The 21968-nt window shown below is 36.4% G+C and overlaps 1 protein-coding gene across 1 annotated transcript; it reads left to right on the top strand.

Moving 5' to 3' along the window:
• The first annotated feature begins 6359 nt into the window (after window positions 1–6359).
• Window positions 6360–13601, top strand: LOC112790130 (uncharacterized). The gene is made up of 9 exons (XM_025832380.2): window positions 6360–6730; window positions 9071–9142; window positions 9820–9909; window positions 10736–10778; window positions 11618–11724; window positions 12091–12186; window positions 12550–12740; window positions 12863–12932; window positions 13134–13601. The coding sequence occupies exons 1-9, from the start codon at window positions 6533–6535 to the stop codon at window positions 13242–13244; spliced, it is 978 nt and encodes a 325-aa protein (XP_025688165.1). The 5' UTR covers window positions 6360–6532; the 3' UTR covers window positions 13245–13601.
• Window positions 13602–21968: the final 8367 nt, after the last annotated feature.

Genomic DNA, 21968 nt, shown 5'->3' with positions numbered 1-21968 from the left:
TACCCTTTAGACCTAAACGTTTCCATGCTGAAGATATGCGCAACAAACGCGTCAACCCCCCTCAAAGAATTCAGGTTTTAAAGCCACATCCTCCGTTATCCCCATCATACATCCATAGACGATGACTTGGAATCATATTGCAATACACATCCTAGAATTCAACCAACAAACTTATTAAAATTTTAAAAAATTTGGCAGAGTATACCCTATAATTAGAATCTCCCGCCAAATAAAATTATTATTTTTTGACAAAACAAACATGTTTTAAACAATTTAAATAATAATTCGGCAGAATTTATCCTTAATTCAGAGACATCCATCAAATAAATATAACAGTTTTCATAGAGAAAACATTTGCAGGCATAAATTATAAAATACATGCATTCAATAAAATATCAAATCCTAACCGTTTTAGTGCGCAACCCCTTATAACTCCACAATTTTTTAGCAAACAAAGGTTTTGAGAAAGCGCCACTACACGACCTTCTCCCACTTCCGTCCTAAAACTCTATCCTAGGAAAAGTAAGTCCAACATACAATTTAAACAATTCATTATATTCAGAGATAGAAAACTAACACGGTTGTGACAGAGGTGGCAGTGACGGCGAAGTGAATAGCAACCACGGCAAATGATGCGGTGGGGACAACAACAATAGCAGAATCGACGACGATGTGCAGCGACGGCGACGACGAATGCTCCATGCGGTGGCAAGGCGACGTGCTCCAGACAGTCGCGATAGTGACAGCTTTGATGGCGAGGGAGAGAGAAGACGAGAAGAGAGACACAGTGTTCACAAAAGTAAGGTAGAAGGGTTTCGCTTTTGAATTTTACCGTCGGATTTACCAGCGGATTACTCCACCGATAAATTACCAAAATGACGCGTTTCACTAAACTGTGATACCGGCAGAATATACCGACAGAAAATTCGATGGTAAAATTTGCACAGGTGAGTTTTGTTTTGTCGCCAATAAATACCGTCGACTTTAGCAACAGAAAAGCTGTTCCGACAATAATCTTTTCTGGCGACGAATTTCTCCTCTTTTTCGTTGGAACATCCAACGCTAAATCTGCCAGTACAGGTCGATGCTAAATCTGATAGTACTTAACGCTTTTCTTGTAGTATTAATTCAGTATTTTAAATAATAATGATTACAGCATAATACACTCAAACTATTTATGGTAAAAGTATAAGTTCTCTTACAATTTATTATTTATAGATTTTCATCCTTTTCTTTTGTTAAATGTGAAATATTTTTATTCTCTGTGTATTTGACGTATATACCATTGTTATATATTCCACCAAATCTTGCCCAATTAATGTTTATAAAAAATAAATTAGATGTTCATTTTTTTTTTTACAAAATTAAATGTTTATTTTGATTGTTAATATACATATCTATCAACAAGGCCCAACCCATATTTGCCTTCTTTTATAGTTGTCCTCGCAATGTAAAACTATGTTACCTTCTTCATTTTTTAAATAACTTGAACAACCGCATTATGTTTTCTTCCACACAGTCATAGATTTTCTAACTTAAACAATGCAGGTAAGCTCTACTTGCTCAAACTTTTAATCTTTAATTTTCCTCATCTTTGAATCTTTCATAAATTTTATATAAACCATATTCCTATTTCGGTTTATTTATGTCCTCCATTTGCATCTAGGGTTTCCCCCTGTAATTAGTCAAATCTGTTTTCTATATATCAATATTCATAGTAGTGCATGATTGTATCTGTATTAATTGATTTTTCACCTAATTATACAAACTTTTGTTGCCTTATTTCATATATCCTTGCCCATTATCCTGAATACTGAATTTGAAAGAATTCAGTATGTTTTTAGTATTGTGTCCTTCGTTATTACCTCAAATTTATTTCTTTTTGGTTTAGTAATGGCAAATCGTTCACTTCATGGTTGAATAAAGTGTTGTTTGGTGGTTGTTATATATTTCTTTTTACGAACCCATATCATAATACGTATTCATACACCATAATTGTCATTTTTTAATTTTACCATGAATCCTCATGTGGCTAAATGTTTGAATTTCCAATTTATTTTATGATGTCTTTAATTCCAATTATTCACTAATTATGAAATCCAAATTAAATCTCAGTACTCTATTTTGCACATGGTTTTGACTATGGATGCTTATCTAGGAGTAAAGAATAAATGGAGGTAAATTTGTTTTTCCTCATTCACGTTTACAACATTCTAATAATATACAAATTTGTTTTTACAATAATCTATTTAGTAAATACCGAAAATATCCATCATTTGATTTTATGTAGGTTGATTTTATAAATCAGTTTTTATTTTTAATGATGACTCCACAAAAATAATGAGTATATACCCATTTTGGTCCTCACAAAATTTCAGACTGGACATTTTAGTCCCCAACTAAAATTAATTACTCGATTGGTCATTAACAATTAACTTCGTCAGTCACTTAGGTCCTTTATTCCGTTAATTCTAACGGAGGACAAAATAGTCCCTGATAACTCTAATAGGGGAAAAAATGGTCCTTGATCTCCTCTGTTTGGGAACGACACTGTTCTCTCCTAATTTCTATCATATCTCGCATAACACTAACAGTCTAACACTGTAACTTTAAATTACACAATGCATACTCTATAAATTTAATGTTCACAAGAAAAAAATTCTCAACTCGTTGTCGTCGTTGCCATCTCCCTCCTCCTCTGCCCTAACATTTTCATGACCACATTGTCCACCACTCCGATCGCTTCTTTCAGTTTCTTCTCCGAACCAATGTTCAGTAATCGCTTTAGTTTCCATATGAACGGCAACGATGACATTACTCGTTGTAATAGCTTGGATGCGAGGTCGAAGCTGTCTACCAACTTGGACTCCGGGAAAGAAGGAATGAAGCACTCGGTGTCTATTTCAAATGAGAATTTGCATATGATATCGAAAGAGAATCTTCTCATGATGTCCTAATGTACAACAATCTATATTGCTTGCCAGAGAGTGGAGAAAGGCGTGCCCTTGGAGTATTTGTGGAACTTGGTCTTGAGGATGTCGTGGACGTTGTCGGGGTTGGAGGTGATGTTATCAAAGACATGGAAGTGGATACTTTTGGTAGGTGAAGTGTAGATAAGGTGGATGTACTAGTCACAAAGATTTAGGAAGTGTGTGGTCCATGACATGTTGAGGTAGGTGCGACACGTGTGACAATTACACCATGACTTAATCTTGGAGCTAAAGAGGATGAAGAAAAAGATGGAAAAGAAGACTGTGAAGGTGAAGAAGGAGGGTATGAATGTTAGGGTTATGCAAGATATGATAAAAATTGGGGAAGAACAGTGTCGTTTTCGAATAAGGGGTCAGGAATCATTTTGTCCCTTGTTAGAGTTGTCAAGGATCATTTTGTCTCATGTTAGAGTTTTCAGGGGCCATTTTGTCTTCTGTTAAAGTTGACGGAGCTAAGGACCTAAGTGACGGACGAAATTAATTGTTAGGGACCAATCGAGTAATTAATTTTAGTTGGGGGCTAAAATGTCTGATTTGAAATTCTTTAAAGACCAAAATAGGTATATACTCAAAAAATATTCATGACAGCACTACAATTGAGAAGGATTTAAAAATGGATTGCAAAGATTGTAATTTACAACATAATCAACTGGATGTTATTGAAATCATCGACCTTAGTAATAAACCATATGGAGAAATACCCGCTCATGGTGGAGATCCAAGCGATGGTGGAGACCACTATGAGGATGATGGACCTAACATGTACAATTTTTATGTCATATTATAATCGCCTTTTGTTAACAATTTTTTGTTTAGTCTATCTTTTCGTATCAATTATAATTTTATTAATATTATTTTTTTTGTAAACAGGCCTATGTTTTATGATCCACACACTAAGATAATCTCCGTGCATGATGTGAGATCATCTAGACTTATATATTATAAGTATTAGTTACTTATATTGTTTATTCATTATTTTTTTTAAATTTTGAACGTTGTAAAATAATGCATTATGCTTAACTAATGTGTGCAATTAATATTTTCTTTGTTTTTAGTATATCCCCCATTCTTTTGCATTGCAGTTGCTTCCTTTTGGCCATAACATTATTTAGACCATTGTTGGTCCTAAGAATCCAAGTGGGAGTGTTTTTCACTTTCATGTTCTTTATAGTCGTCGGAGATTAAAGAAGTGCAAATTTCTGCAAGAATTACAAGTTAAAGGTTGGTAATGTTTGCATATTTCGAGCATGAGATATCAGTTAAGATTGAGAGAATTTAATTTTTTAGTTAAGTATTTCGATTTGAAATATATCTATGGTTATATAATATGGCACCAACAGACGTCTTAAAATTAGTATGGAATATTTGATGAGTTAATATTCAATTTGGTTTCTGAACTTGCATTTAAATCTTATTTTAGTCCTTGAAGTTTTAATTGCTTCTATTTATTCCAAACTTTGCAAACATGACTCACATTAGTCCTTGTAACAATTTTCGACACACAAATGTTAATAGAACGCTGACATAGACAACTAGATACCCATTGAAATTTGTAAAACGATGTCGTTTTGGTTTTGGCGTTCAAATAGCCTAAAAACGATGCAAATCACTTGTTTTGAGAGAAAAAGTTTGAATAAATACCATTTACAATGTTGTTTTTAGGCTATTTAAGTGCAAAAACAAAAATAATGTCGTTTCACAGAGTCTAACTTGGTATCTGGCTGTTTACGTCAGTGTTCTGTTGACGTCTATGCGTCGGAAGTTATCTTAGGGACTAACATGAGTTATATTCGCAAAGTTTAGAAATTAAATAGAGACAATTAAAACTTTAGAGACTAAATTGAGATTCACGTACAAGTTTAGAGACTAAATTTAAGAATTATCATATTTGATAGATCACATCACTATTTTATTAATATCACTTTATTATATTTTATTAATGATATTTTCATAGAAGTATTTGTCATTGGTCATTTTTGTTGTCATCATCCTGTGTATGTGAATTTAGTTATAGATTTTGTGTGCACATAATGTATTTGACAGGGTAATGTTAGTTTTAATTCCCGTGCTTAGCACGGATTCATACAATAACTATTTTAGTAAATCGCATATATGTTCTCAATATCTAAAAAAGTGAGCTTAGATTAAATGATTATATACATATTTCTGAATCATAATTCATAGTGGTTGACTTGTGAAAAAAATGTCTAGGAAAGTTGATAGTCTTACCACGCCTATTCTGCATGAGATTAAGCAGTTTATTTATGGTATGAGATATCAGATATCCTAGTTCGACTGAGTTGGAGCCACAATGGGAGTGGTGGCTTGTAGCAACAAAAAAGTATAGTGCAAGGCAGAGTTATAGATGGTTATTAGAGAAAACATTAAATTGGAATGCCAATAGTAACTGGAATTGGTTATGGAATACAAACATTCCGAAAAAGTTCAAATTTACTATGTGGCTTGGCTTACATGATGCTCTACCAATTGAGACCTTTCGATTCAATCGACATTTAGCTTCTTCAGATATGTGTAAGAGACGTAACAAGGCACAGGAGACTATGGAGCATTGCCTTAGAGACTATGAACGATCAAAGGTAATTTGGCATATGTTGGATCCTAGTATGCTGGACTCGACGGCTGGTATTGCACTTGAAGAGTGGTTTCGAAAGGCCTTGGCTAACAATGAGGCGTCTTTTGGTGCAGGACTTTGGTGGGTATGAAGACATAGGTGCAGTGACATATTCAATACTAACAACTTTTGGACAGACTGTAGGTTGTTGCCTTGGCCAGAATTACCGCCAAGGACTAACAGGTTTACAGGAATCGAAACAATGCATTTAGATAAATTGTCTATGTTGGGAACCACCGGTAGACAACAGTTTTAAAATTAATTGTGATGCAAGCTTGTATCTGAATTCAAATTTAGCGGAATTTGGGTGTATTATTAGAGATTTTAAGGGAGATTGGATATCGAGTTGTTCTGGAAGCATTCCCCTAGTCTATCATCAAATGTGAATTATTTGCTGCTTGGAGGGAGCTAGTTTTAGCTTGGGATTACGATTTGAGGGATATTATATGTGAAACGGATTGCTTTGACATTCTGCCCATCATGCATGAACTTACAAGTAGGTATTCATCTGAAGTAATAGATTTGGTTCACAAGATTCAAGAGTTTTTATTTCGTCCTTGACTTGTTCACGCTGAGTGGGTGTCTCGAGAAGCAAATAGAGTTACGGATTAGATGGCTAAATATGGTGCCAATAGTAACTCTAATCATGTTATTTGATCTGAACCTTGTGTTGATCTCCAATAAATCATCCGTTCGGATATAAGATAGTATTTGCTTTGTTTTTTCCATGACACAAAAAAAAATGATTATATAAAAGAAAAAAAAACTTAGCTATAGAGTTGGTGGATTTCCAGCGTGGGTACGTGTCTATATAAAACGAGCAAAAGACACAGAGAAAGAAAAAAACTGGAACAGAACAGATAGAAAGGAAAACCGAAACCCGAAGCATTAGCTCAGAGTAGACGTTGAAATGACAAATTTGCCCCCGTCATTATCAATGAACGCAGCCTTTGGCGGCAGCGGTGCTGCTCCTCCGCCTTCTCCCGGTGGCTCCTCCCAGAGCTCCCCCGGAGGCAACAAGGATCGCAAGATGGCCTCCGCCGAGCAGCTCGTCCTCGAGCTCAGCAACCCCGACCTCCGTGAAAACGCTCTACTCGAACTCTCCAAGGTTCCCCTACTCAACCACTTTCTCTCTCTTTTCCTCCTCAATTTCCCGTGAATTTGTCTCATTTCTGCTCTCAATTCTAGTGATAGAGTGTCCATGTAATTGAAGTGAAAATTTTCTCGATGAATGTGTGTTAATTTCAGTTCTTGTTATGATTAGGTTTTGTGTGTGTTTTAAACGGTAGAGGAGTCAAGGAGTAGAAATGTAGAATAGACTAGATCATGCCACTCTTGAGTTTGGATCCTCAAAAATGGAGGCTTCGGCAGACACTTTATCTTGCCATAGCAATACCACTACTTTCTTCAAGATAACATCAAACCATGGTTTACTTAGCCATCTCCCAAATGTATTTGGTTTTCTTCCCATGTTAATTGTGGAGGCTTGAGATACAATGTAGATAGCTGTTATACACTTAGATGCATTTGGTTTCTGAATACATGACAAAGACAAGACATTGAGAACAAAATACAAAGATATAGATACAAAAATGAATGTTTTTATATTTTGTTTGGTAATAAATTAGAACAAATTATCAAAGTCCAATTTATTCTTATTCAAAAAATTTGAGAAGAAAAATATAATAATACAAAATGTAATTATGAAAAATTAATAAGAATAATAAAAAAAATAAAAAATATTAGTGTTTTTGTGTCCTTTCTGTGAGGATAGACACAAAATACACTAATTCAATATCTTTGACACAATGTCTCTATCCATGTATCATCTGCCAAACATGATTTTATATGTGTGTCTCATGCCGGTAAAGAAATGCAGTCTTATATGGCTTTGTTTAGCGTTTGTTGAGGCTCTGTTTCCCTTTCTGCTTTCAGCATTATTTATTTATTTGGATTGAGATTTATTTGTGTTATTAGTACTCAAGTACTGTCATTTGTTTGTTTTTTTTTTTTGGTCGAAATTTGTTTGTATTGGTGCACATTGATGTTCTTGGATTTGTTCCGCAAACAAAAAGAATTTTCTGTCATAGTACCGAATACAATCCTTCCTATGTCTTTCTCTCCAGTCCTTGAGCTTGAGATTACAATATGTTATAACCAAAATTCATAAAGAGGCTAATGGAAGAGAACTGTAGGAAATGGCCACTGTTGTGGAATTCAGGGTGTTTTACTGCTACTTTAGTTGTTCTGGTCGAACTTTTAACCCATTGGAATTAGGTACGATATTCGGGGTTGAACTGGCTGAGTCTTTGGGCTTCTAATTCTTCTCACGCTTTCTTTATAGAGGTGGCTGCTGGTTAAAGGGTTGAGTAGGGTGTTTCCTGCTCCTCTCCTCAAGATTGCTGCTGATGCTAACTGACAGGTATTAGATGGAGTAAGCGCCGCAACAAAAACAAAATGAGAGAAAAGAATGCGAATTAGGTTAAGACGTTAAGTTGACATGCGAAACATAGTTGCTGTCTCATATATAGAACAGAGCGAAAAATTCAGTAAAGTGTGAATAACCAATGCACTGTTAATATGCTTTTATTAATATATTTCATTACAAGAGAACAAGTTTGCTTAACTAAACTTTGTTGGTCACCTACACATACAATTTAAATGTTATGCATGTACTAAACATTTTAATTGTTCGAATCCCAAAACTTTAAATCTCTTCTTTCGATGATTTGAAGACTTGAAAAAAAGTGACAGAAATAATAGGATGAATCACTTTTGTTCTGTCTGTATGGCTTGATATCAGAAGAAGTATTATGGTTTCGTGGATGAGGGATGCTAGTTCTGGAAGTTAGAAGAAGCTCAACAACCCTCAACTTAATTTGCAGTTACATTCAGATTTTTAAATGAAAATTTCAAGTTGAGAATTTTTATCCTAGCTTACCTTGCATAATGCGGATGCTGGACTGGGTCCATATATTGGCTAATGGACTTATCTAGGCTTTAGTATTTTACTCCATGAGGTTATTGGACCCAAAAAACACAATAGACCATAATTTGAAGCTTATTATTATTTTGGCGAGTTTGCAGTATTTTTTAGATAAAGGGCTAGGTATATAAACATAGTACTCACATACACACACGCAAACACCAACACCAAAGTTAATTTATAAATCATAATAACTTAACTAGTGAACCATAACATACCTTCAAGCCTACCCTTAACAAGTTCTATTTTTCATATCTAACATCCTCTGTTCCCATTCGAAGTTCCAAAACTGCTAGCATTTCCATAATGCTGAATTCAAGTTATCCATGATGGAAACTGATTGCATATTATGTGATTACTGCTTTTGTTTGACTAGGTTTGTTTTCCATGTTCATTATTTGCTATTGCTTCTCCTATCATACAAGTCTCTGATCACGTTTTTTGCCCCCCTAATATTTTTAGAAGAGAGAATTATTTCAAGATCTTGCTCCATTATTATGGAATTCATTTGGTACTATTGCTGCACTTTTGCAGGTATGCTTCAATAATTCTTGCAAATGTTTACTTCCTTTGTACTACATGCATTTCAAAATAAATGTCACTTAGTTACGTATCTGGACACATTTTGTGAAGATACATTGACAGTTAAATGTACCCAATTACTCAAAGGCACATTTATTTCACATGGAGGAGTTATATTTATGAGCTCATAAGTTTCTTTATTGTCCAAATACTTTTATTATCCTTCACTCCATTTGGTTTGCTACTATTTCACATCTTTTAACAAGGCGATCCTTAATATTTCTTGAACCTACTCTTTCCATTTGAAATTTTGAATATTTGTCGAAATTGAGGGAGTATGATGGTGACTTCGAAGCAAATGATGGTCAGATAATTTAGTGTTTTTTTAAATGGAGTATGATGGTGACTTAGAAGCAAATGATGGTCAGATAATTTAGTGTTTTTTCAATTTTATTATTTCCTTTTGACATTTAATTTATATTGCTATATTCTCATCTTTGTACATTTCACTATTAGTGTATCCTCATTAATTTAATTTAATTTTTTTATTTTGGTATTTTTTTATATATATCAAACAAACAAACCTGTATCATATACACCTTTCTTGCGTTGGAATTTTTGTTTTCTTTCCAGTAGCAGGGTCAATATTAATTGTTGCTAACTTATATTTTATATTTTATTTCTTTCAGGAAATAGTTTCAATATACCCTGTTCTTTCTCCACCAAATCTTACTCCAGCACAATCTAATCGTGTGTGCAATGCACTTGCTCTTCTTCAGGTCAGATTAGCTTATCCTATCAAGTTTTACATCTTGGGTTCTGAGTTTCATACTTTCACCATAACGTTCATTTCATCTATCAAGGAACAACTTCATTATGTGATTGTATCATTAACTATGCAATTTTGACTTTACATTGTTTTTTAATACATAATGAAAGGGGTTGAACTACACAGACTACCTTGAGATTCAGTTATAAGACACTTGGTACCTTAGTATTATATAAAATTTGACCATGACCTCCACTATAAACATCACTCCTAAGAGGGATGAATAGTGTTTCCCTGACAAATCAAAGGAAGGTCAGCGTAATTCACTCCGATGAAAATGTTAAGAGGGGTGTATAGGATTAACACACACACACACAGAAATTTTTATGGTTTGGACTTCAGGTATGGGAACTTGGATATCAATATTTTGGATTTCAGGTTTAGGTCTACAATTTAGGGGTTTGGGGATTGGTGTTTACGGATTTGATGTTGGAGGTTTGGATTTTGGGGATCTGGCTTTTGGATTTCAATGTTTTTGAGAGTCTGGTTTGTGGGTTTATGCTGATTTGTTAACTAATGTCAATGTGGTAAAAAGATAGGAATAACTCGTGAGCAACTGAGCAAGGAAGGATAATTTCCATGTCCTTGTTTTTCATGTTCTGATCTCCGTGTAGGCTGTACTGGTGAGCACATATTTGCTTTCGAAAAATAGGACAGAGTAAGAAACAAATGAGCCATAGACTAACATGAAATTTTCTCTTTCTTATTTATTTATTTATTTGTTTTTCATTTTGAATACAAAAATAAGTTTTAGGTTTCTCATGTTTTTCATGCAGTGCGTAGCCTCACACCCTGATACAAGGATGTTGTTCCTCAATGGTAATCTCACTTTATCATTCATTTGAAGGACATTGAAACCTTCTTGTACTTATCATCTTTGTTCTCGGACTAATTTCTTTGTTATATTTATTTTATATGTTCTGGTAGTGATAGAAATAGCATGATTTTAAATAAGCATTTTCTATTTGCTGGAATGCTCTCAAGGATGCTATAAGCTTCTTAGATTTGGTTAATGCATGGTAATGTGAAGTAAAATGAGTGATGTGAAATCTTTAGGATCACCATGAGCATGATATAGACACAACACAAGCCAAGCCAAGCTGATGGGGATAAACATCAGCATTGTAGGTGTATAGCCTTCATGTTGGTCTGTCTTTATGATAACTATATTTTTAAACAGGTCCAATATTCTATCTTTCGCATACTTAAATGTCTCTGTCTGAATTTTTTAATATATATATAATGAAGATGATGTTTGATGGTTGACATGCTGTTCTAGAGGATAGTTTATGGGCCATGAATTATATTTTTCCTCCCCGTTTTTTGTTCAATTTTATGTTAGTATAAATGAGGGATGTATGATGATTTAATAAAAAGTCTTCTCTCCAACATTTGTTTCTATGGAAGAAATTAATCTTGTCAACAAATTTTAAATGCAACTGTCACAACCTTGTCTCAGTCTGCGTCAAAACAGAGTTTCTTTCTTGCACAATTTGGAAATAAGTGCTTGCTTGGTTTGCATTTTCATTTTCTGTTTTCTGTTTCTGTTTTCAAATGAAAATGTAAACCAAATAGGCCCATAGTTTTTGTTAATCCCTATTATATAAAGTTTGATATTGTAGTTCCAAATTTGTGGAGCATAACTTTCTCTTCTACAGCTCATATACCTCTATATCTGTATCCCTTCCTTAATACAACAAGCAAATCAAGACCATTTGAGTACTTGAGACTCACCAGTCTTGGCGTCATTGGTGCTTTGGTGAAGGTACTTGTCTATTGCTGATTCTGTGATATTAAATGCAGAAAATACATTTTATATTAGTAGCATTCTTGCTGGAAAAAAGTAATTGGTATACCGTCATGATAAAATGAAAAAAAAAAAAAAAGCTCTAAGAATCCTCCGTTGTCACAAGAAGGTCCTTAAACACAAAAGCTGTGTAATTGAGCAGGGACTTCTGGATCTAACTTGCCTGGAGCATCTAATTACTCTTGTCAAGGATCAAATTGAAATTCCCATCTATTATGCTATTATTGATAATTATTTTCTTTTACCTTGGTGTATTGATATATCATCTATATCTTTGTTTTTTGATATCTAGTAATTGTCCCCCGACTGAATTTTTTTCACCAGGTTGATGATACGGAAGTCATAAGTTTCCTTCTTTCAACTGAGATAATTCCATTGTGCCTGCGCACCATGGAAATGGGCAGTGAACTATCAAAAACAGTTAAGTTATTGGCTTTCACTAATGGATATATCATAAATGTAATTTAGTCACTCATGCCTACATAACTTGGTCAACATGATGACGTAAGAAATTGAAAGTACGAGGACCCCAACTTAAGAGATATTGATTCTAAAATCTTAAATGTTCGTTTAGTTTTTTTTTTTTCTGCCTTTGAGAAGTTAATCTTGGTTTAAACTTTTAAATATTCATGTTTGAAATTTTCTTGGCATGTTTAGTTATTCATTGTGTGCATGGGATCTGTGCTGTGTGCTTGTCATTGCTATGATCTTGTTATGTACTAATATTATGTTTGACACATGTAAATCTAGTATGGCAATCTAATGTAAGCTTTGCGGTGACAGGTTGCAACTTTCATTGTTCAGAAAATCCTATTGGACGACGTGGGCTTGGATTATATTTGCACTACAGCAGAGCGTTTTTTTGCAGTAGGTCGAGTTTTGGGAAACATGGTGGCAGCTCTTGCTGAGCAGCCCTCATCTCGTTTGTTGAAGCATATCATCCGATGCTATCTTCGCCTATCAGATAATCCAAGGTTGGTTGTAGCTTGTAATTGCAATTCCGTGCTTTTGACCTCAACCATTCCCAGCCTTTTGCCAATTTCAATTTGCTCTTTCTTATTTTTGACTGATCAAAAACTCTTGTTTGTCTAAACAGGGCTTGTGATGCATTAAGAAGTTGTCTTCCAGACATGTTAAGAGATGCTACTTTCAGCAACTGCCTTCGTGTAAGTAATCATTTAAGTTACAAAATGACATTGGCTAGATGCCCAGATTAAAGAAATTACTGGCCGGAGAGAGAGATCATTTCACCCTTTTCAATATCTTTCAATTTCAAAGCTAGACTTCTCATTGACGTTGATAGATTTAGACAGATAGTCTTACTTTTAGTTTGCTTATATTATGTGTGGTGTGGGTTATGTGCTCAGGAGGACCTTACAACCAGGAGGTGGCTGCAACAATTGCTTCAGAATGTTGGTGTGAGTCGGGTGCCCACTCTGCAAGCCGGAGGCGGCTTCGACCATATGATGGTGACATGAGTCTGTTGAATCTTACTTTGTGCATGAGCTCATTGTCATTTCTAATTATCCGATCACATTTTCTCTCGTAATTGTAATTATCAAGTTTACTGAAAAATTGTTTTAAGATGTCTTGTAATTTATATAGTATGTAACTTAATAGGTGGTTCTTTATAACAAATGTTCATCCAAGGTTTAGGTGGCTTAAGTTCTAGTTCCTTTAGATTTAGTTATATGTTATGGAAAATGAAACATCAAGAAATGTGATGGGAATGGTATGACCTGCTAAATCTCCATAACATTATTTGGAATTACAGTCAAATTAGCAAGATATTTTTGGTTTTATCTTCTAGGAAGTGGATATTGCCAATTTGATAATATCATTCTTTTGTTGTTTCTACTCTTAATGAAAAGTTTTTATTATTACCATATGTTCGGTTGCTCATAAGGATGAAGGTTGGCTAGGTGTTGGGTCGAGAGCAACTAGAGAGAAGAAGGTATTTGGACCTGATCGTGAGCTTTGCAACAAGGAGCACCGCCACGAGCGTAGGTGGGTCGGCGAGTGGGGCCACCTGCAAAGACATTCCGATGCCAAAGTAAGTGTCCGTACGATGAGGCGGCTAATTAGGGTAAAAGATGACGTACTTTGGGATGTACTGGGGTTTCGCGATTGACGTGTTCAACGTGGCAAGCCGCGAGAATCGCGATTGACGTGTTTGTCTTACTCGGTTCTTCTCACATGACAGTCTCCCGCTGTTTGTGACCCTGCCTGTGGGACACATCTTGAGTGTGCGTGGGTTGCCTTCAACTGTTGTTTGGGGCGTCATTTCAGTTTCCGTGTCTGGGGCATTAAACGCCTTTTATGACTTATTTGAAAGCAGAGGAAAAAATCCATTTTGCCCTTGTTTTTTTGTGCTCTCCTTTCGATGGTTACCATTCCAACATTCATATCTTTCTCATATCTCTCTCACTTTTCATTCTCCTTTTTCATTTTCTCCTATAACTGCTACTTTTCAAGCATCACTTCACCTTCTGCTTGTGTGTTTCATTGTATCTGTCCCCACTCCATCAGTGATATTTGTGCTTATTTTGTTCATTTTAATGCTTCTTTTGTTGCTATTTGTTGCGTTTGGTTACTACTTGCTTGAATTGAACTTGCCATTATTAGCTAGCTCTTAAGGGGTACCATAGGTGTTTTCTTCCTGGATTTAGGCCTGAAATTGTGTGGAATAGCATAGGATAGTGATATAGTAAAACGTAGTTCAGTTTTGACTTTTTTCGAGTTTCTGACTTCTCGTTTTGACTTAAGTGGTGTCCCACTGTAGGTATGGCGCAAAACCCTATAAACCATTACGCTTGGGTTACTTCCGACGTGATGCGCACATCCTTCATGATAACATAAGAAGATCTACAAGAATTTCGAAATTCGGGGGCATTGTGCGGGGGTGGTTCAGAGGAGGCGAACTACGATGTATTCATTCTGGGAGTTCGGGAGCGCATCTGCCAATTAAATTTATCGTTTTAAGTGTATAAGCCCATGTTCCTCGTGTCTGTTGGCTTGTCGAAGTTCTTCGGTAGTCGGACCTTGAGGATGGATGGGTGGAAATGAGTGGTCCCCGTTATAGTAAGATCTCGCCGTTTCTCCCCTTGATCTTTCCTTTGCTCCCTACTAGCTTCCGACCTGCCGTGGGTGTAGGTGAGGGAGTGAGTGTAAGTTTGGTCATGCCCGTCGTCTTTCTTAGTGCTTTCTTGACGATCTTCCGATCTTCTTGATGGAGATCGGGTTCGTGAAAGGCTTGGACAAGAGTCTTGGCTATGCTCGGGATGGAAACGGTCCCTTGCTGCCAGCTCCCTTTCCAAGTTTTGCACTCTGTGTCTGAGTTCTTACATGATTTGAGAGTTGTTGCCGCCGTTACTACCAAACGGGCGCTTTTCCGGAGATCGGGTGTGGGAGTCACCTTAGTGAGATGGGGACCTTCGACGCTCCTGGGAGGTTTCCGGGCTCACTCTACTCCTTAGGCAGTCCCCTGGATGCCTGGTAGCTCCGCTCTCCTCTCGTACTTCCTCCGTACGAGGGATTAGCCCCATGCCAGGTCCCCACAGATGGCACCAATATTCGGTTGCTCATTAGGATGAAGGTCGGCTGGGTATTAGGTCGAGAGCAACTAGAGAGAGGAAGGTATCTGGACCTGATCGTGAGCTTTGCAACGAAGACTGCCGCCACGAGCGTCGGTGGGTCGGCGGGTTGGACCTCCTGCGAAGACACTCTGATGCCAAAGTAAGTGTCCGTACGATGAGGCGGCTAATTAAGGTAAAAGATGACGTACCTTGGGGAGGGGTAAGTCCCCCCATTTATACCTTGTACCCAGGTAGGCCCTCTGACTTGGGCCCGTCCACCTAAAAGCTTCTGCTAGCTATCCAAGTCTTTCACAAGGGGTAGAGTGACACGTAGGTCACTTTTGCGCATACGGGTCGAGGACCTGTCGGGTCGATAGCCTGTAAAGTGGACCTCCGGCCCATATTTAGTTGGCCAGAACAGTGCAGAACTATTTAGTTTTTTCTAAATATTTTTGCAGTAATGGTCCCAAGCCTGGTATGTTTCGTTCACCTGTGAGGTCACGACCTGGGAGTCATTGTTGACTTCAAGTTTTGTTACTTCGACCTCTTTGGCTAAGATTAAGCCACCTACACAGTTTCGTACTCTGCTTGGTTGTTTGAAACCGAGAATTCAAACTTGATAGGTTACTCTTAAGTTATTCCTTCTGAGTGTTCTAAAATTATCTCGACCCCTCCGAACGCTTGGTTGGAAGCTCCGTCAATATGGGGTTTCCACCGTGTGTTCGAGCCCTCGGGAACATCTCCAGTCACTTCAACCAAGAAATCAACCATCGCTTGTGCTTCAATTGCGTGCCGGGATTCATACTGGATGTCATACTAAGATAGTTCTATTGCCCAAGTCATCATTCCCCCTGCCAAGTCAGGTTTCTATAAAATTTTTCAAATCACCTAGTCGGTTCTCAGTGTGATTGAGTGTCCTTGAAAGTATTGCCTTAACCTCCGAGAGGAGAATAACAAGGCGTAGACTAATTTCTCTAGCCTAGTGTATCTCAGCTCCACTCTTTGGAGCATCTTACTTATGAAGTACACAGGCTGTTGCAGCTTGTCCTTTTCTCGAACCAGGGTGGCCGCCATAGCTTCTTCTGTGACCGCTATGTACAGGTACAAAATCTCCACTTCTTTTGGTTTACCGAGAATTAGAGGTTCCAACAAGATCCTCTTGAAATGATTGAAAGCTTCTTTGCATGTTGAGGTCCATTCGAAAGTCGTTCCCTTCTTCATTAGGTTGAAGAAGGGTAGCGCTTTTGCTGCCGATGCACCGAGAAAATGTGACAAGGCCGTTAGTCTCCCTGCTAGCCTTTGCACATCCTTCATACGACTAGGACTTGTCATGCAGAGAACGGCTTCGCACTTGTTCGAATTGGTCTCTACTCCTTTTTCTGTGATCATGAATCCAAGAAATTTTCCCGCCTCTATGGCAAACGCGAACTTTAGGGGGTTCAACCTCATTGTGCTTTCAAATTGTGTCGAAGATGATGCTCAGGTTGGATACTAAGCTATTCGGTTCGGCCGTCTTTACCGGTATGTCGTCCACGTAAACCTCTACTGACTTACCGATATGGTAATTGAAGACTTTGTTCATTAATCTTTGGTACGTCGTCCCCACGTTCTTCCGCCCAAATGGCATGACCTTATAACAGTAGGTCCCTGCTGGTGTTGTAAACGCCGTTTTATCTTTGTCAGGGTGATGGATTGGGAAAAGGGAATGGGTCCTTGGGACATGCCTGGTTGAGATTTGAGTAATCGACACATATCTTCCATTTTTCATTCGTCTTTTTCACAAGCACCATATTTAAGAGCCATGTGGAATAGTCAAGTTCCCTGATGAAGCCGTCTTCCAACAAGCTAGTGTGTGTTTGGATTACAGTTTGCGTTTGTACAAAATTGATTTTGACGAAAAGTAAGTTTGTGTTAACATGATTTATGTTTGATAATTTTTAAATCAAAATGAATTATAGTAAAATAAATGTTGTTTGGATTATACGACTCAAAATTACTTTCAGATGAAAAATTATTAAAAGAGACATCAATTTAAATATTTTTTTATATACATGCAAAATCAGAACACTAGCAAAAATAATATAAAAAATATTTATCATATAAATAAAATAAATACAATAAAAATTAAAAATATGAAAGAGTACTATAAATTTTATAATGTCAAATAAAAAGAAAATATTCTATAATTTTCTAGTTCTGTCAGTACTCTTTAATTTAGTATTATTTTGAATTATAAATTTTCATTATTTATGACTCTATTGTTACTTATAATTAGTTTTTTTTATCTATTTGATCTTTTTTTATAGGATCATAATTTATATTATACAAAATTTTGATAATAAACGTGCTATATAATAATTACAATTACAAATTTTACAAAGTCAGAATAAAAATTAAAAAATTAATACAAAACAAAAAAAAGTACATCAAAGAATACAAAAAAATCATACAGATAAGAAATAATAAAAATTTCATAAAACCAACAACATATATCATATGAACAAAAAAAATACAATAAAAGGTAAACAAAATTCATATAAATAAAATCAAATAAAAAATTTTATACATAACATAAATATAATGTAGTAAAGGATAGAAAAAAAGATTCATATAAACAAAAAATAATAAAAATATCATAAAATTAATAAAATATTTGAAAAATCATATCACTAGAAAAAATAAAAAATAGTCAATAACATTTGTTATAAGAATAAAAGAATACAATAAAATAAATAAAAAATAATATGAACAAAGCCAAATAAAAATAAAAAAAGAATTTATAAAAAATATACATATAAAGAATAGTATAGTAAATGATAAAAAAACTCATAAAAACATAATATGAGAAATTAGAACACTACATAAATAATATAAAGATGTTTATCATATAAATAAAAAAATACAATAAAAAACATAAAAATTAAAATATGAAAGAGAGTCCTAAAAATAATAAAAAATTAAAATATTTACTTTGTTAGTGATTGAAACAAATCTGAACAATTTTAATGAAAAAATTTGAACAAAGAACTATGAAGAACTAGGAAGAATTACAAAAAATTACTGTAAAAGTAATAGTTATTGGTATCTTTTTTATAGAAGAAAATGAAGGTTAGAGTTGGTAAAAAAGAAATAAATTTCTTACCTAATTTTCCAACGGACGTGAATGCAAAAACTACAAATTTTAGCTTCACTTGAACGTGCGTTCAGAGGTAAAATCATTTCTGCGTTCAAAGGGATAAAAGTTGCCAAATGTAAAACCCGGTTAATTAACGGCTAATTAACCCATAAATGAGAATTTATTCTGGAAAGCCTAAAATGTGATTTTTATGGCTAAATGTGATAGAGGAGATTGAGACGAGAATTTTGGTACCAATTTCATAGAATTCGGACCAAGATTGGACCGAACGGGCCAAACCGGGCTAATTGGACCCAAAGTGGGCCCTTGGCCCAACATAACTTAACCAAAACCCTAGTTTTCAGCACTCTCTCCTCATTTGTTACACACACAAGCTGAAATTAGAGAGAAAGGGAGGAAGAACACTCTCTCAAGTTCTCTCCCTTGGTTGATCTTCAAACCACCATAACTTTTGATCTAGAGCTCCGATTGTTGCTCGATTTGCGGCCACGCGTTTACCGCGGAGAGCTCTACAAAACCTATACAATCAATCTTGAGGTAAGCCACGTGTTGCTGTTCGAAATTTCAGCCCTTATTTTCGATTTTCATGGGTGAAATGTTGAGATTTTGGGTTCTTTGATGTTATAGGACCCAACTCTCTTGAAGGAGAAGGTTAATCTTGTCTCCTTGGACCTTGGGTGTGGTAAGATTCTCAACCCTAGTGTATTTTGTTGTTTTATGATGTTTGGGTTTTGAGATGTTGTGTATGGGTATGATGATTGTGGCTTAGGTTGTGTATATGTGAATATTGGAGCTTGATTGGTGATTTTGAAAAGTTTGGAAAGGGTTTGGTGGTGAAAAATCTGTTCTTGGAGGTGTTGAGGCCTTGAGAGCTTGTAGATAAGTGATTTGGAAGTGCTCCGGTGGAGCTTGGGAAAATCGGCTAAGGTATGGTTTCAGTTTCCCGTATCTAATATGTAATGTGGTAGGAAATACTTAGGCTAGAGGCCCTAAGATAGACTTTGAATGGTTGATGTTGTTGAATGATTGAGATATATGATGTGGTCATATATGTGATAATGATTATTGATGCCTTGGTGGTATGATGTATGAGAAATATGCATGTTGTGATATATGCTTGATGATTGGTTATGGTTGAATTGTGGGTTGAACCATGTTGATGGTGAGTATGATGTTGATTGTGTACAATAATGATTTATTGGAATTGGTGTTGTTGAGAATTGGCATGAGAGATAGTATATGATATGTCAATATGTTTGAGTTTGAGCCACTTGGGTGAAGTGGGTTAAAATGATGAGATAGTGATTTTGTAAATTGTGGTAGTGTGTCAATGTGTGAGTTGAGGAGGCTTGATGTGGAATTTGATATATTTAGATTGATTTCAAAGAAAAGGGATGAAATGACATGTTTTGATTGATTTTGAAAAGAGTTGGAAATGGTTTGTTTTAAAAAATGGCACTTTGTGGTTTTTATGAAAAATATGGTTTTTGGGCATACTTTGGTGGGACATAACTTGGACTACGGATCTCTGTTTTGTGCCAAATCTATTTAGAAATGAAATTGGATCCGGGGTGTCCATGCCGTTCGAAGAACGGGTGAAAAACGATTTAAAATGAGAAAGTTATGTCCGTTGGAAGATTGGAGTTTAAATTGGTGAATTCTGCAGCTTTTAACTTAGAAAATTTTTAGCAGAATGACCCCTTGCGCGTGGGCGCACTTGGCGCGTGGGCGCCGTTCTTCCCGAAAATGCCATCCACGCGTGAGCGTGATGTGCGCGGGCGCGCCGATGGTGCTGCACCCAATGCCCAGCCATTTTCCAGAGAGTTATGCCAGAAATGTGCTAGTGTTGTGCCTGGGGCACGAGAACACCCACGCGTACGCGTGGTTGACGCTTACGCGTCGATTGGCAAATTTTTAATCCACGCGTTAGCGTGCATGACGCTTGCGCGTCGATGAAGTTTTTGAGGTCATCCACGCGTGCGCGTGGAGTGCGCGTACGCGTGGACCTGTTTTCATCCCAAAGTTGATTTTTGAGTTTTAAAAGCCAAATTTCATACTTCTAAGCCTCCGATCTCACCACTCATATCTTAAATCAATATGACATGCCTAGCTATTAAAAAGGGGCTAGGGAATGAGGTAACTTGCGAGTGAAGCAAGGGAAAAATGAATGATCATTGAGGATCAAGCATGATTATGTGAGATGCGGAGGATGGTGGTGGAAGTGCTGGTTATGCCATTGGCCGAAGGGCCGTAATTGTTTATATATTGGCTGGTTCTGGATTGAACCGTGAGCCAGAATAGCTGTGTATGCTATGAATATTGGCTGGTTATGGATTTAACCGTGAGCCGGAATGGCTGATATGGATGTTGATCCATGGATGAGAATTCATGCATGTTTATGCTGAATTATTGATAATTGTGATTTGCACTTCCACTATCGGAGATACGAGTTTCCCTGGGTAGTAGCAGTGGCTAGCCACCACGTGCTCCAGGTTGAGACTTGATACTCTTTTGACCCTATGTCATAAGTGTGGCCGGGCACTGTGAAAGACCCGGATGAGCTCGCCCCCGTAAATATTCACCAGTGAAGGTGATGGATATAGATCATGATTATGATCAAGTTTATGACGAGTATAACTCGAGTTGGGGATGCGTGACAGAGGGACAGTCCAAGGGTTAGCTACCAGGACTTGTCGGGTTGGCTCTATAACCGACAGATGATATCATCAGCCACTAGGGACAGGCATTCATCATATGCATACTATATGAATTGTTTGAGATTGCCTATTTGACTGCATATTACTTGCTAATTGTCTAAATGCCTTACTTGTTCCTAATTGTATATTTCTTGCTTGATATAACTGTGTTTGCTATATTATACTCCTGCTGGTGGTTGGGAGGTCTGAAGGAATTGGAAAGGGAAGTATTAGTTAGACTGAAGTATCTTTAGTCAGATGCCCTTTATGGTTTAGTTTGTTTATAAGCTTCGATATTATTTGGAGGAAGTTCTAGGATTGCCTTCGGCTTTCCTCCATTATTATGTATTATATATGTGGAAGCTGTTACCATGCTGGGGACCTCTGGTTCTCACCCATGCGGATTTTGTGGTTTTCAGATGCAGGACGTGAGGTTTCCCGCTGGGGCATACTGGAGACTTCTAGATTTGCGAAGATCCTTTGTTCTCGGGGCTATGTTTTGGTTTATATGTTTTGCTTAGATACTTTTATCTCCATTAAATAATACAAACTGTGATGACTCCTCTTATGGGAGATTTTGGAGAATAGGTTTTATGTATTTGTGTCCCTTTGGGTTTCCTTTGGGGTTTTCCTTATTTTTATCATATGTATATATTGCTATGCTCGGACCGGTTATCTTCGCAGCCGGATCTTGAGTCTTGATATTCCTGTTTTTGACACTCCTTTGTATATATATAATCTCGCGTTGGTTATCCTTGTTCGTTACGTTATCGATCGGAGTGTTGCGCTTTAAGG

The sequence above is a fragment of the Arachis hypogaea genome, chromosome 1 (genome assembly GCF_003086295.3).
Source record: "Arachis hypogaea cultivar Tifrunner chromosome 1, arahy.Tifrunner.gnm2.J5K5, whole genome shotgun sequence".
Classification (NCBI taxonomy): domain Eukaryota; kingdom Viridiplantae; phylum Streptophyta; class Magnoliopsida; order Fabales; family Fabaceae; genus Arachis; species Arachis hypogaea.
This window is presented reverse-complemented; position numbering and strand designations above follow the sequence as displayed.